Genomic DNA, 14,866 nt, shown 5'->3' with positions numbered 1-14,866 from the left:
CGCTGTGCTGTGCGTCCTTGCAGGAACAAGGTAGTGTTGCTGGGGATGCTCTCTCAGCTGGTGATCGCTGCCTTCCTGTCCTACTGCCCGGGCATGGATGAGGGCCTGCACTTCATGCCACTTCGGTAAGTCCTGACATGTAAGACAAGGACCCAAAATGATCGACTGTTTGGGCAAGTACTTTTATCGAGCACCTATGAAGGCTGTCACAGTGCACATCTGACCAGATGTTTCATAACTACTTTGTGTATTGTGTGTGTGGTTGCATGCAGAGTGGGCTGGTGGTTTGTGGCGATATCATACGCCATCTTCATCTGGCTGTACGACGAGATGCGCAAATTCTTCATCCGGAGATATCCCGAGTGTAAGTCGACACACTGACATGTATTGCGCAGCATCTATTATCACACAGTAATAAAGACATTGATCCCCCATATAGCGTTGACACCATTAGGGCAAGTGCTGTTAGTGAGCACCTATGAAGGTTGACATGGCGGTGGGATGACCAGCAACACACCCGGCCGCCTTTGTCTCCCTGTGATGATGTTTATACATCATTTGAGGCTGAGTCAACCTATGGGAGGCCCAGAACTGGTTCAGATAATTGTCATTGGTGTTGGTCCTGAGCGGGAATTGAACTCATGTTTCCTGGTTTGTAGTGCAGCACACTAACCACTACACTTCCGCTCCCCATACACAACAATAGTGTACATATGCACACATATACCGTTCTGCCTCTGTTATCAGACAGTGTACATACAGTACACACTGCACTCCCGCTGTACGGTCCAACGATCCTGCTGGCCCTGCCTACATGAATGTTTGGCGATGAGAACAGCGCTCTGCCTGTGTTCTACGAGTGTGGAAGTTTAACTGCTGCCTAAGATCTACGACGAAACCGCCTGCAATATTCCCAAGGGCCTAGTCCATCCATAGTACAGTCACTCTAATAGCACCAGGCACACACACACACATGATCATGCCACACAAGTAACCACGATTGTCCCGTGTGTGTGTGTGTGTCTCCACAGCTTGGTGGGCGCAGAACATGTACTACTGAAACCAGGGCACGTGCCATCACGAGGACACAGAGACAAGAGTACTCTGCAGACACAGGCGCAAAGACACATACGCATACATAGCCATATATGTGAATGGGTGCATTGGGTTTATTGCTGTACCTGTGGCAGCATGAAGCCCGCACCTCTGTGATCATGGGTCCATTCTGTCTATATTGAACCACATTCTCAAGCAGAGAAAAGGTTTGATGCGTTCAGCTCGGTCACCAACAATTGGACAAAATCCCATCTGGTTTTCCGCTCGTTTTTTTTACATTCACCCCAGCTCATCAATGCTGGGAAAGTTACATTTGTACAGATACGTTCATTGGGAGTAACACATGATGATGGGCATACTTGTCTCCATGTAGCCTGCACAGATATCTTGCCGTTGTGATGAGGGGCTCATTGAGGTATTCCAAAGTGAATTACGTGAATGCTCCTTTCCCCCCTGGGGTGGGGAACACATAGCACCCGAGGCTGTGTGCAACCTGCGACATCACTTCATAAGGCCTACGGTCACGTGAAGCCTTCCACTTACAAACATGCTGCAATTATGTTTTCCATCACTGCGAGCGTCTTTTAGCCTCACTGATCGGGTACTAGAGGGGAATATTTTTCAATTGGTGACACTGCTTTTCTAATTTTAGCACTCTCAAACACTTATGTCACTGCATACGCCTCTTGCAGTGACAGGTGACTGAGGCGGTAGCTTTAATGTGTGGCTGTCCTACCTAAGGTATTTTAAAAGTTCTATTCGGTCCTCATTCAGGATAAGGCTCCCCACCCCTGCTGTACTAGAAAGGGTCCATCTGGAAGTATATGCATCGGGTGACAGAGATCCTCTATAAAACATGCACGGACACATATCGGGCGCAGAGACATGCACATATGCAGATTAATATATATAACCTTATAGCTGTAGAAACTAATGCCATCATATATGTTAGAACACTATATGATATAATAAAAAAATAAAAAAAATCCTTTCATGTAATTAAAATATATTTCATGAAAAAATGTAAATCTGGTGGTGTGAAACATTTCACTGTATAGGTAGCTGGGACTAGATAGAGGCGTAGGCCGTGTCGCCATTCAGCTCTGGCACTTTACATGCGCACTGCTCGCGCAAGGCAGCATGAACGTTTCCCAGCGATGGAAATCAGAATCCAGCAGAGTTGGTGGATCACTTGTACGACACTCACCTGCAGGGCTATAAGGTGTCCAGTATATGGCAGAGTAGCAAGTAAGATGTTGACCTAGCTGTTGATTTGTTTTTTCGGTTTCCTCCCACACATGACAATACTTGATAAGGAATTGGCCAAGCCTCTTAAAAAGTGAGACTCAAAGGGACTTAATTAGTAAATGAATACGTTGTTATTTTGACGTGCATTCGGTTTTGGACAAGTCTTAATCTATGCAAAGCACGATATAGACGATTAAACGATGATTTTGGGTCAAGGCAAATCTTTTCTATGAGTGTGCTTTAATGCACCTAATCCCCTATCTTGAGACCTGAATTAAGTCGTTTCTTAAAAGCTTGTACGGTATAACCAACTTGGTAATGAATAAAGTGTCAGAAGTTTCAAGGACAATTGTGATCAACTCAGAAATAAATAAAACAAATTAGTACGTTCCACAATAAAATACTATTACGATTATGTTACGAATAAGAGGTACTATCGTTCCACGATAAAATGTAAGACAATGCATCTCTCAAATAGAACGGTGACGCTAATCTTTGAAATCAACTCACCGAGACAAGAATTGTTGTGCATTGAACAGCAAAAACTGATGTTGTGTGTGCGGCATGGCACATGGGCATTGGTAAACGATGTTACAAATAATGGGAGTGTGCTGCAATAGAACTAGTTGATGCCTTAGCATTCAAGTAGAGCCGACACACCTGTAACGTCGAAATATCACCCGCTGCTAATTAAACGCGGTGGTCGTCTTTTCCTGCGTACGTTTCCTTTTCCTAAGGAGCCAAGTCTTAATTGAAAACGAATTTCTTTAGAAATGCTTTTCGTGTCTAGTTTGTTGTCCTTCCCCCGCAACCTCGGAATAGCATGGTTGGTTATGCATGATGCAAAAGAAGTTCAACAACATACATACATGAGCTGACATCGACTGGTTGGACACAACTGTTAGCATAACAAGTGTACCGACGAGTGGCCGGTTGCATAAAACATGTTCAACAATTAATCTCGTTCATGCTGCTTGAGGTTTTAACAAATAAAAGGGAAAAATGCCTAAAAGAAATAATTATTCAAATGGTCACAGCGGAAGATTTTCATCACGATAAATGTGGGTTGCCAAGCACGAACTACCTCGCAAGTACTAATAGCGCAGGTCTGAGACTTGCAACGACTCAATGAATTGTCATAATTTGGGTGTCACGATTAAATGATTCTTTTTTAATACTCGTTTTCCATCTTGTTGGTATTGTCGATCTTATATACAGTCGCATATCCGACCATTGCATATCCAACCTGGCAAATGCACCGCCCACACCCAATGAGGTATTTGTGCACGGTGTGACTCATTTTCTAGTACATTTGCTTCTACAGTATTTACTACTATATTTACCCAAGAATGTCAGTGTGTAACGCGCGTGACGTCACTCCACGTCGACCAGCCTCCCTCATTAATAACGTCCTCCACATGGACCCGCCCCTCAATAATAACGTCACTCCGCATGGAGAAGCGCCCCCCCCTCATTCATAATAATGAGTAGGTGACGTCACTCCACATTGAACAGCCCCCCTCATTAATAATCATGAACAGGTGACGTCCTCCAAATGGACATCCCCCCTTCATTAATAATCATGAGCGGGTGACGTCATTCCACATGGGGGGGGCGCCTCCTCCCCCCTCCTCGGCGTCAACTCACAACCCTCACTACAAAGGCAGAACCCTCACGTCACGTGATCTCCGTAACGCTGTTGAGACATCGAAGTAAAAAGGACGTCGTGATGAACAAGGGATTATAACCTTGAAATGAAATCGGTCTGTGTCACCGCGCCCTTACAAAAAACACACGAATGGATGCAATGAATATCACGCAGTTTGCGCAATATTTTTTTCTCCAGCAAAACTATTTGTGCATGGTCGTATAATTGTCAATGTCCACAGATATTCACATATCCGACCTCTTCACATATCCACCTGTAGAAGTCCCCAGCGAGTCTGGAATACGACGTTGTACTGTTTGTTCTGTCTCGTTCATTAGCCCACACGTAACATTTGCCAAAAAATTGCATCAGTTGTGAACTATCAATTCTTTAACGCATGAGTCAATGCATGTACATCGTGAGCATAAGAATTCATATTTTGGTTAAATTGGTAAATGGCAAGAAGCAGAGGTTCCCAACCTGCGGTCCGCAGATTACCGTGAATGACAGAGCAAGCCATTAGCTGTTTAGTGTAAAGAAAAACGTGATCTAAATATCACCCTTTAAATTGTTTCACGAAACTTCGTACGTCACAATACTGTCTACTTCCAGGTGTCCGTTAAAGTATCGCCCATTATTGACGGCAGTTCGATATGCATGGTTTCAAACGTCGTTGAGGTAATAATAGGGTTTTTCCCCTTTTTTCTGGCAACAAAACTGAAACCTTTTTACAAGGATTCATGTCTGCATTAACCACAATACTTGCAGTCAAATACAAAAAAAAACACTGATAATATATGCATTGTCCTTGAAACTGATTGGTCCACACCAAGGGACAGTTTTCTTTTGAGCCTCGACCCAATTGGTGCTCGACCAGAGGACGCCAAAAGGCGTACAGCTCAAAGACAATGCACTATCAAATGAGGGCTCGGGGTGAGCATCTACATCATTGGACCATTATAAGAGCATTTTATGGCAGAAGGACATATTTTTTTTATGTGCCCGTATTGAAACGGTTGTACGCCGTATGGACCTAAAAACTCTAATTTCCCAGTACAAGAATACGGGTTAAACCGTATGGGTTGACAGGTGTTCCACCCAGGATACTCGATTAACCGGCATCTGTCAAAGAGGGCAATGAAAATCTTCCTTCACGTTAGCAGGGGAAACATTCCGACAGTCACCCCGGGCGTCTTGCCTCATGCGCTTCAGGACGCTGCCGAGTGATGGCACCAGCGGCAGCATGTGCACTGGGGGAGCGATAGTGTAGCGGTTAGCGCGCTGCGCTCACGGCGACCAACGCCAGTGGTGACGATTATCTGAACCGGTCATTGGGTCTTCCCCTAGGTCGACTCAGCCTCAAATGAGTACCTTGTGCGGTGCGTAAAACATCGCCGCTAGGGAGACAAAGGCGGCCGGGCGTGGTGCTGGCCAACCCACCCCCTTGTGTGCCGTGCCGGCCTTCATAGGTGTTCACTAACAGCACTTGCCCCTACAGTTTGTTAAGGCTATAGGGGGGGGGTCTTTGTCTTGTTGTACGACTGTGTCCTGTACTCTAAACAGCCCCACTGCTTCTTTGCAACCAACTTAAAGGGCCATGGTTTCTATTCCCAGTCAGAGATCAACTCAGTTCATCATCCCTCCTAAGATCAATAACATTAATACCACACTGTGATCAGCTTCAACAATAATTGCTCTAAACTTGGCCATGCCGAGGGACGGTAGGAATTTCAACCCCGGGCTCAGGGCCACCAATGGAAAAGATTGCCATAAAATGCTCTTATAAGGGTTACACATAACATTGTTAACGCGTGGAGGGGACCGTGTGGGGTTCGATTGGCAAGTTAAATAGCACACAAGGGTACACATTCAGTCCGAGCGCACCGTAGGCTGCTGTGGGTGTGCGATGCTGAGTGAAGGAGACAGATCTGTTTTTAAGGTCGATGCTAATTTTATTCTGCTCCCCTTCAATAATCAAGCAGACCATCACAGCCATGCCATTATTATAAAGTGCTTCATCTCAATCGATAATAGGCCTGCAACAATTCACCCCCCTCAAGATTCGATACATTACAATTGTGGGGATGTAATTCAACGCAACAGTTGATAATTTTTATTTTAAGTGCGGTGCATGTAGCAGCTCTTGTGGCTGCAGGAGTTAGGTGAACAAATTATGCATGGCATATATTAATCTTATCACACAGCAATCAACGCATGTGTTGGGAGAGAATACATTTTTCTTAATTAATCGATTAATGTCTTGCTGTGTGCCTAGTTTATGTGGCAGTGCAGTTTATGGTGAAGTGTAGTTATATGTTGTGTTTGGCGGTGTATGGTTGAGGGTGGATTAAGTGTGGTTAAAGGAGAGTGGTGGAATTGCCACTTGTGGGGGAGTTGATGGTTTGTTTGTTAGCTGAGGTTGGTTATTGTGGTTTTGCTGCTGCCAGCGAGTGGTACAGCTCACAGCGCCTCTGAATCCGCACCGGAATCTGACGTCTCACCTCTTCCATTCTGTTTAAATCTAAACAAGACACATACAAAGACACAACAACACACGCATGCCACCTTCAACTCAATTACACTCGCAAAGCAACTATTGCTGTGTCTCTGAGCTGCACTTAATGAGAGGGGAAAGTTGTATATATGAAGTGAGGGTAGGGTTGTTAAAAACAATGTAAGTAGTCCGAGATGTGGAGATGTGGTGTATGATGTGACAGTTATGTGTTTTGTATTACCTGAATTGTGGTATGTGATGTGTTATGCATTTGTGGTGAAATTGAGATACTTACCAATATCAGCATACACAATTTCTTCCCCATGTCCAGCTTTAGCAATAACGTCACCCCTGAAAAATCCACACAATCACACAGAAAATACATCAAACCAAACTAGGACACAGCGTACCACACCATCTACACCAAACCAACCACCCCAAACCATGCCAACTACAGCACTATACAAATCAGAATATTTATTTATACTGGAGGAATCCGATGAGCTATAAAGATATTTTCCACAGATGTCCAGTAGCGGCATGTCAGAATGTTACAACAACAAATACAAAAACGATAGGAGTGCTGAGCACAGGTAAGGCAAAAAAACCACCCAAATCTATACACAAACAAAACTAAACCACTTCTGTCCCACCAAGCAAGGCCCACCGAGCCATTAGCTTCTTTTTCAGTAGCGACCTGCTCACATGATAGCTCAGGCTTATCATGTAGAAATTTATAGCAGCAAAAGAATCTAAATAATCTAGACGCACGAGGGAAAAAAAACAAATGACAACATACCAACCACACTGCCATACACATCATAGCATGCATGGTGCGGAGTGGCAGAGTGTGGAGTAGCGCGTGGTGTGGAGGGGTTACCAGGGTGAGGATACGGTGCTGTGTCCCCAGGCCACGTACGACGCTGTTTCATCTCTTGCCGGAGACACCGTGGCCACAAACATCTGATTATCAACTGCCCTGTACAATATATAACACACCATAACACACACAAACACCATCACTATACAATAAAACACATGTACACAACTCCAGAACTACATCATACAGCAGACACCATACAATCAAGACCCCATAAAATACACACTATGAGTAGTGATACAACACAGCTACACATGACATCACAGTGACCACTGGACATGGCAAAACACACAATTACCACGCCATTCCGCACAACCATCACATCCTAGACCACAGTGCAAGCACACCATACACTGCACCATAACGTATACCACACCATGGCAACACCAAGCAAACCTTATATAACATGTCATTCATTGCATACACGTCCTATGGACACTTAAATATACACTAGACCAAACACCGTAACCACAAAACACAGCATTAATGCAACACCACTTCCACAGAGTGCTACCACACCCTACCATACTGCACTATATAGCAATGCTTCTGTTGCCCACGTTAGCGCCATACAATTCACACCACACACACACAACACTGCCACTGCAGGGGTGGGTTACTGGGAGCCCATATCTGGTGTTGCTTAGTGCAGTTGTCCATCCCTAGCACAAATAAATTCTGAACGCACCGAGCACGCTGCAAAAGCTCCCAGTGGACAGGCCCCGTGGTCATGTTGAATGCTCCAGGGCACACGAGCAGGTGACAGCCTAAACACACAGACACACAATTAACTCTTACACATCCTGACCCACACACAAGCAGGGGGCAGTCTTTACACATGCAAGTCAACACTTGTTTGCACTTACAAACTGCCAGCCTGTACGGTTACTTTACAATGTACATGCTGGTAACATATTCACATTAAAACATTGGTGATGATTAAACAGCGGGAGTCGTCCAGTCTAAATGCACATGGAACATTACTCACTGAACAGCACCTGCGATGAGAAACAAGCTAATCCATAAAACAATTATCTAAATATGTCCTTACACAATGACAGACTTCATTAAAGTCCAGGGAGCTAAGTGCATGAATAGTACAGACGTTTCCATTGGGCACACAAATGGAATGGCTCCCAATGCACACGCGGCACCACTCACCCCGGTCAGCATAGAGACGCGTGAGCTCTGGGAACCGAAGGTCGTAGCAAATGGCAATCCCGACCTTGCAGAACGCTACGCATGCACACACACCACAGCACAACGCAGCACATCACTGTTGATGACCCTGAGGCAGTGACGGAAATTCCACATTCCCATAAGGCAGGCCAGCGTACCTCCGATATAAGTTAAACAAATAATACTCGCCTTTTGCCCATCCAAGGACAGGTGTATTGCAGTAAATCTGAAACTTGCAAGCGAAAATCAGACCGCGACATATTCATTGCATCAATGCGTGTGCAATATGTAAGGGCGCGGTGACACAGACCTATTTCATTTTAAGGTCATAATCCCTTGTTCATCACGACGTCCTTTTTACTTTAATGTCTCAGCAGCGTTACGGAGATCGCGTGACATGAGGGTTCTGCCTTTGTAGTGAGGGTTGTGAGTTGACGCCGAGGAGGGGGGAGGAGGCGCCTCAGCCGCCCATTGGGAGTGGCGTTAGCCGCTAATTATTATGAATGGGGGGGGGTGTCCATTTGGAGGACATCACCTTATCAGGATTATTAATGAGGGGGGCTGTTCAATGTGGAGTGACGTCACCTGCTCATGATTATTAATGAGGTGGGGGGTGTCCATTTGGAGGACGTCACCTTCTCATGAATATTAATGAGGGGGGCTAGGCGATGTGGAGTGACGTCACGAGCATGAAGGACATTCCTGGGTGATTATAGTCGGTATACATACATATTGGCCTGCTTTATGACAACAACACAACGGAGACCACACCACAAGCAACGTAAAACAGCACACCACATACAATACCCAAACAATACACCGCAGAATATCACATACAACACGGCAGAGAAACACCACGTAACATAACAACACCACACGCCAATACCGCAAGTCAAAGTGTTTCCCTGCTCAGCACAGTGGTAACACTGATTACGTCGTTGTCGCCCTGAGCTAATAGTATGTACACAGCCGTTTGTTTGTCAGTCCACTTCTGTATGAGGGCTTCCTCCGCACCATGCAGGTAGCAGAGTAATATGACCATACTTCACCACACTGGTCAGCATGGGTTAGTAAAGGTGGGGTGAATCGACATGGAAGTAAAGTTTAGTACAGTCAAGAAAATGATTTTGTTGCTACACTGCCATCTCCTGTATATATCCATTGCAGGGGCCAATGTCTTGATATAACAAGCACTACTGACTTTACCACATTGCTGTACAGCTCACAATAAGATCCAGTGAATGAAAAAGACCACACACCTGGGCAATGTGGCAGCATTGTAACCACAGTGCTACCTGACCGAATTACAACACTGCATACAATCCCATTACCACAAAATAGTACATGTACAGCTCTCATTTCAATCCACTGCTGGATGAGGGCCTCCCCACACCATGCATATCGTCAAGTTATTTGATCATACTTCACCACGCTGGTAAGTGCTGGTTGATGACAGTGGGGAGCATAGACATACTGTGTAACAATGGATGAGTTAACCTCGCTAATGGCCTATAATGCCTGTTTTATACATGGTGGTCACAACATACTTCATCCATATTACACACAAAACCACATCACCTAAAGCAATGTCCGACTGCACATATGGCACTCCATACCATAAACAACACTGTAAAGGTACAGTGTTGTGCGGTGAGATGTTGGTGTATCACGTGACGTTTGTGTGTTGAACGGTGCGATGTTGCATGATTTTACGAGTGGTGAAGTCTGTCAGTTCCTCTCCAGGGCTCAGCGTTTCCGACTCCTTGAAAGTGATTTTTCCCGGAATGTCAATGTCAAAGAGATGCATCTGCAGAAGACAATCAGTTGAATTATGATCAGCATTCTGGAGGTTGTTCAACCATGCTTTACCACGCAAGTTCATATGGGTTTGTGAAGAGGGTGCACAGGACTGGTTCAACTGTCAGGGAGTGAATCCAAGTGGCCTGCCACTGCAAATATGACAAAAATTGTATGTATCAACACCTACAACAGAATTTCCATCATAATAAAAGCCAACATCAGCATCTAAGGGAATTTTTTAAACATCAATCGCCACCATCATTATGATGTGTAACTTTCTTAAATTATGATGATTACGTTTGTTTGCCCATGAAAAGATTCACTGTATCTCATTTTCAGGGGTGTTCTGTAAAGTTTTCAGTCGGGGGCAATGACTGCTATGTATTTGCGTGCCTTGCGGAATTTGCCACACAGCTTGCCATCCGGTCCAAACACGAGGCTGGTGTTAAATAGACGATCCCCTGACCGCTCTGGGATTGACCCTGGAAACAAAACAGAATGCGACAACGTTGAGCAAAATGCATCTTCACTCGACAACATGTGACCACAAACATAACAGCAATATGTGGGGATATCAACTCTACCATCTTTTGCAGCTTTAATGTTGTTAAAGAAGTTCAAGATACATACAAAAGCTGCTATCTTTTTGCAGCCTTTTCCAGTGAATAATGAGCTGCAAAAACTTTGTTAAATATATCCAAGGATGAGAAATATGACATGTGTAGTCGTGCATTGTGTGTTGTATGCCTAGAATCAGAACATTGGAGGCAAGGGTTGGGCAGTGAGGTGGCCAGGAGGTGCTGTTATAGCAGGCGGCTTTGTGAACACACATCTAATGACAACAAAAATGTGGACCAGACTTACATCGATTGGTGGCCAACATATTACCATCGATCTCCTTGTACTCTTTGGTTCTTTCGGTAAAGTCACGTATAAAGATAAAATAATAAATTGTACTGTCATGTGGAAGGACAAACAGTAGAGGCTGTCCATACAAGTGGTCGAATTATGGCATCAAAGAAGAAGCCTTAACAGTCAGAAAAGTTTTTGTTACAGGAAGCGATTCTCATGACCAGGGATAGGAAAGAGTAGAAGAACTTCATCCAGCCTCATCAACAGCTGCCATGTGTTGACTGACAGAAAATAATCGAGAGACACTTGTAAGACGCTTACCTCCGATGATGGTGATGCGGTGCTCGGCGGCGAGCGCCGCAATCGTGGTGCTCGTTTCTCCGGGAACCGTCTCCGCATACTCGCCAAAATACTGCGTCCCGTACGGGCAGTTGAAACATTCCTGCATGCACCACGCGGGGGTCGCAAGGGGTCATACCCATAATCACATCCTGCCTTGATGGAATATCATCTTAGATTGTTCCAACTTGCTCCAGATGTTTTTCCAAAGTAGAGTATTCCTCCTTGACAAACGTCCACTCTAAGTGAAGACACCACATTGAGCGTGTACTTCTTTAACTATGACATTACACTGCGAAAGAGTATGTGAAACCTTAAAATGGTTATTGATCTGGTGCCCAGCAGTCTACCCCACCGGTTCCAGCAGTCCTGAACTGGTCCCAGCAGTCTATACAACTTGAAGGAAGCCGAGTGGGGGATAAACGTCAAAGTGGGCCAGTGAGTTATGTTTTCCGGTTACAGTCGACGTGGTGTAGGGCCACCCTCATATATGTTATACACGGCTTGCATTGTGAGGTGGTGGTACGCGGAGATATAGGCGAGTGCAGTGTGGTGCGGGGCGTGATGTGGCACACGTGATACCGGGAGTGAGACGAGCTGTGCACCATTCTGCGCTGCGCGCGATATCAGCTCACGAGCATGTGCCAGGTTCTCCTGCTTGTGACGTGAAACTAGCATCTGCACGAGTGCCAGGCGGAATCCTAAACACATCACGGCAAATCACGCTGTCAACAGCGCACATGGATATGCCGAGTACAGGATGTCTGCTTTTTGACGAAAAGTAATAAGGCAAGAGTGGTGCCCACATCGGACACCCTGACAGTCGACTCCGATGGCTAGGTGATATCATGAGAAAGGAAAACTACTTTGGTGATGAACATGGGACAGAGTGGAATCTGAAAGGCAGGCCTAGACATAGATGGTTTGAAGTGGTGAACCAGCACATGGCACTGCTGACAAACCAGTTCTGACGATGATGAAGAAGATTCTGAAAACTTTAGAGTTCTTATATTTGCTAGCAGCCCCATCCAGGTATCACCAGCGTGATACCTGTATCTCTTTGATGTAGCAGATTACAGCTATGATGAAAACATGAACAGTGAGTGATGTGCTATGGGTTGCTGACAACAGAAATGCCCAACCACTGAAGGCTGCCCTTCTCAATATAGTCCAGGGGTCGGCAACCTGCAACTCCAGAGCCGCATGCGGCTCTTTAAGGACTGCTTCGGGACGTTATTTATTAAGGACCATCGTCTCATATTCACATGCATTGCGGCCGTTGAAAAATTACATTTTTGGACTGAATTCGAAAAGCACATTCCTGCGGAGGGAGCTGGTAGGAACGTTGTAACCAATGGCCAGAGTCAACGGCGGCGTGGCGTATTCCGCAAATATGCCCGACTGTGAGGGCGGGCAAAAGCCGGCGTGAGTAGGTTAAACGTTGAGTTTTATAAGGGCACCACGGGTGACCAGCCCCTCCCCACCCAGCCCCACCCCTCCCACCCCCACCCTCCCCACCTAGCCCCTCCCCACCCTCCCCTCCCCACCCATCCCCTCCCCACCCAGCCCCTCCCTGCACGACGGACGGACACAATAATCCCCTGTGGGCTGGTGTAACCAGGAGGTTCCTACCAGTAAAATAGCTCTTATGGTTATGTTGGTTGCCGACCCCTGATATCGTCGATTGAAAATGGGTGATAGGTGGCCTTGACTGTTATTTAAGTGGGGCATCTATATAACCCACCCGCACTCTAAACACAACATATTTGACACACTACAATGCACTCCACAAATGGGAGCGAAATTAAGACGGTCGAAAAGCCAGAAAGAACGCAAGAGACAGCTATGGAGACTTGGGGCTACATGAAGCTTACACAGCAGGTACAAAACACGCAGCCACTGATGCGTGCACTGCAAAGCACGTGCTCTACGTGGCGCGAGAGATTGCACATTTCTGACAAGTTAATGTTTTTGACAAGTTGACGTTTTCTTCACTTTTCTGAGGTTTAAAGTATAAACGATTAACAGACCGAATAACCACCCTACACAACACAATTCACAAACCACCCTACACACTATAAGTACACCATGTGTTACCATGACAAAACTCAATGCACCAAATACACTCGAAAAACACCTTACACGTTAAATTACAGTATCTTCAAAAGACATACACGATACAAGCCTTACAAACAGCATGCACTCTACACATCACACACCCTACAAGAGCCGCCGTTCGCCACTAAGTAGCAGTCACGTCATCACAGCGCTTGTGCCAGGCTAGGTGCACTTTTTGGCAAACGTCGAAGGCTCGCTGCTGGCAGGTCACGGTACAGATCCATGTGCCATGGGATGACTTGACTGACACATCACTGGCAGATGCGCCAGCTGTGCTCCCTCCCCACTGTGCCAGACTTGCTGCGTTTTACGAGCCCAGCGCTCCGCTCGTTGTTGTGAGCGTCGCTCTTCCCTATTCAACACACGGACACACCTGGACACACCACTGAACACACCACTGGACACACCACTAACACCTGGACACACCACTGGACACACCACACACACACACCTGGACACACCACACACACACACCTGGACACACCACTGGACACACCACACACACACACCTGGACACACCACACACACACCTGCACACACCACTGGACACACCTGGACACACCACTGGACACACACACCTGGACACACCTGGACACACCACTGGACACACCACACACACCTGGACACACCTGGACACACCACTGGACACACCACACACACCTGGACACACCTGGACACACCACACACACCACTGGACACACCACACACACCTGGACACGCCACACACACATGGACACCACCGGACACATCAATCAGCAACTGGACACACCACAAACTACTGGACACATCACACCCCACTAGACACACCACACACACACCTGGACACACCACACACACCTGGACACACGCCCCACTCACGGTCATCAAACACAACGCTCCACAAACACCTTTTGCCACAGGCAAGTGCTCACTCGACATGACCGCGTACGCCGACGTCCCCAGCACTGCCGCCCTGGGGGGAGGAGGCGATCGCGCCGGCCCGAGTTGAACTCCGTCCGCTGTTAAACGTCTCAGCGCCGCTCACCAACTCGCTCACCAACTCGCTCACTAACTCACCAACTCGCTCACTAACTCACCAACTCGCTCACTAACTCACCAACTCGCTCACTAACTCACCAACTCGCTCACTAATTCAAGCACCCCGCAGCGGCGGAAACCTGAGAAACGCGCACTGAAATTCCCAGCACGCTTTAGGCGCGCCCGTCACGTGAGCCGGCGTCGACCAATAGAACGGTCGCGCCCCTCGCGCCCA

The 14,866-nt window shown here is 46.5% G+C and overlaps 2 protein-coding genes across 4 annotated transcripts in view; one reads left to right on the top strand and one right to left on the bottom strand.

The window, feature by feature from the left end:
- LOC144718962 (potassium-transporting ATPase alpha chain 2-like) overlaps positions 1 to 3,479 on the top strand; it is a 28,418-nt gene extending 24,939 nt beyond the window's left edge. Inside the window, exons 21-23 of the mRNA XM_078594605.1 lie at positions 24 to 125; positions 273 to 364; positions 1,032 to 3,479. Coding sequence (XP_078450731.1) covers positions 24 to 125; positions 273 to 364; positions 1,032 to 1,060 — 223 coding nt within the window. The 3' untranslated portion in view covers positions 1,061 to 3,479. The remainder of the gene's footprint in view (positions 1 to 23; positions 126 to 272; positions 365 to 1,031) is intronic.
- Positions 3,480 to 5,883: 2,404 nt separating this feature from the next.
- On the bottom strand, positions 5,884 to 14,844 carry LOC144718965 (omega-amidase NIT2-like). 3 transcript variants are annotated; one of them, XM_078594609.1, is made up of 10 exons: positions 14,502 to 14,844; positions 12,079 to 12,197; positions 11,479 to 11,599; positions 10,699 to 10,787; positions 10,219 to 10,312; positions 8,488 to 8,562; positions 8,015 to 8,093; positions 7,327 to 7,425; positions 6,742 to 6,797; positions 5,884 to 6,473 (listed from the first exon to the last, which is right to left on the bottom strand). In XM_078594609.1, the coding sequence occupies exons 1-10, from the start codon at positions 14,530 to 14,532 to the stop codon at positions 6,376 to 6,378; spliced, it is 861 nt and encodes a 286-aa protein (XP_078450735.1). In that variant the 5' UTR covers positions 14,533 to 14,844; the 3' UTR covers positions 5,884 to 6,375. The 3 variants fall into 3 exon arrangements, with proteins under 3 accessions (XP_078450735.1, XP_078450737.1, XP_078450738.1); XM_078594611.1 differs by having other exon boundaries at positions 14,526 to 14,796; XM_078594612.1 differs by having other exon boundaries at positions 14,731 to 14,786.
- Positions 14,845 to 14,866: the final 22 nt, after the last annotated feature.

The sequence above is a fragment of the Lampetra planeri genome, chromosome 5, assembly GCF_965212315.1.
Source record: "Lampetra planeri chromosome 5, kcLamPlan1.2.h2, whole genome shotgun sequence".
Taxonomy (NCBI): Eukaryota; Metazoa; Chordata; class Hyperoartia; order Petromyzontiformes; family Petromyzontidae; genus Lampetra; species Lampetra planeri.
The sequence above is the reverse complement of the archived record's forward strand: the minus strand, read 5'-3'. Positions and strand labels throughout refer to the sequence as shown.

Excerpts from the sequence above, each read along its gene's own strand:
- LOC144718965 (XM_078594609.1), bottom strand. The coding sequence starts at position 14,532 with ATGTCGAGTGAGCACTTGCCTGTGGCAAAAG. Across the intron at positions 10,313-10,698 it reads TGTGTGGCAAATTCCGCAAG|ATGCATCTCTTTGACATTGA; the intron begins GCACGCAAATAC and ends TGTCTTCTGCAG. Across the intron at positions 8,094-8,487 it reads GCGTCTCTATGCTGACCGGG|GCTGTCACCTGCTCGTGTGC; the intron begins GTGAGTGGTGCC and ends CTGTGTGTTTAG.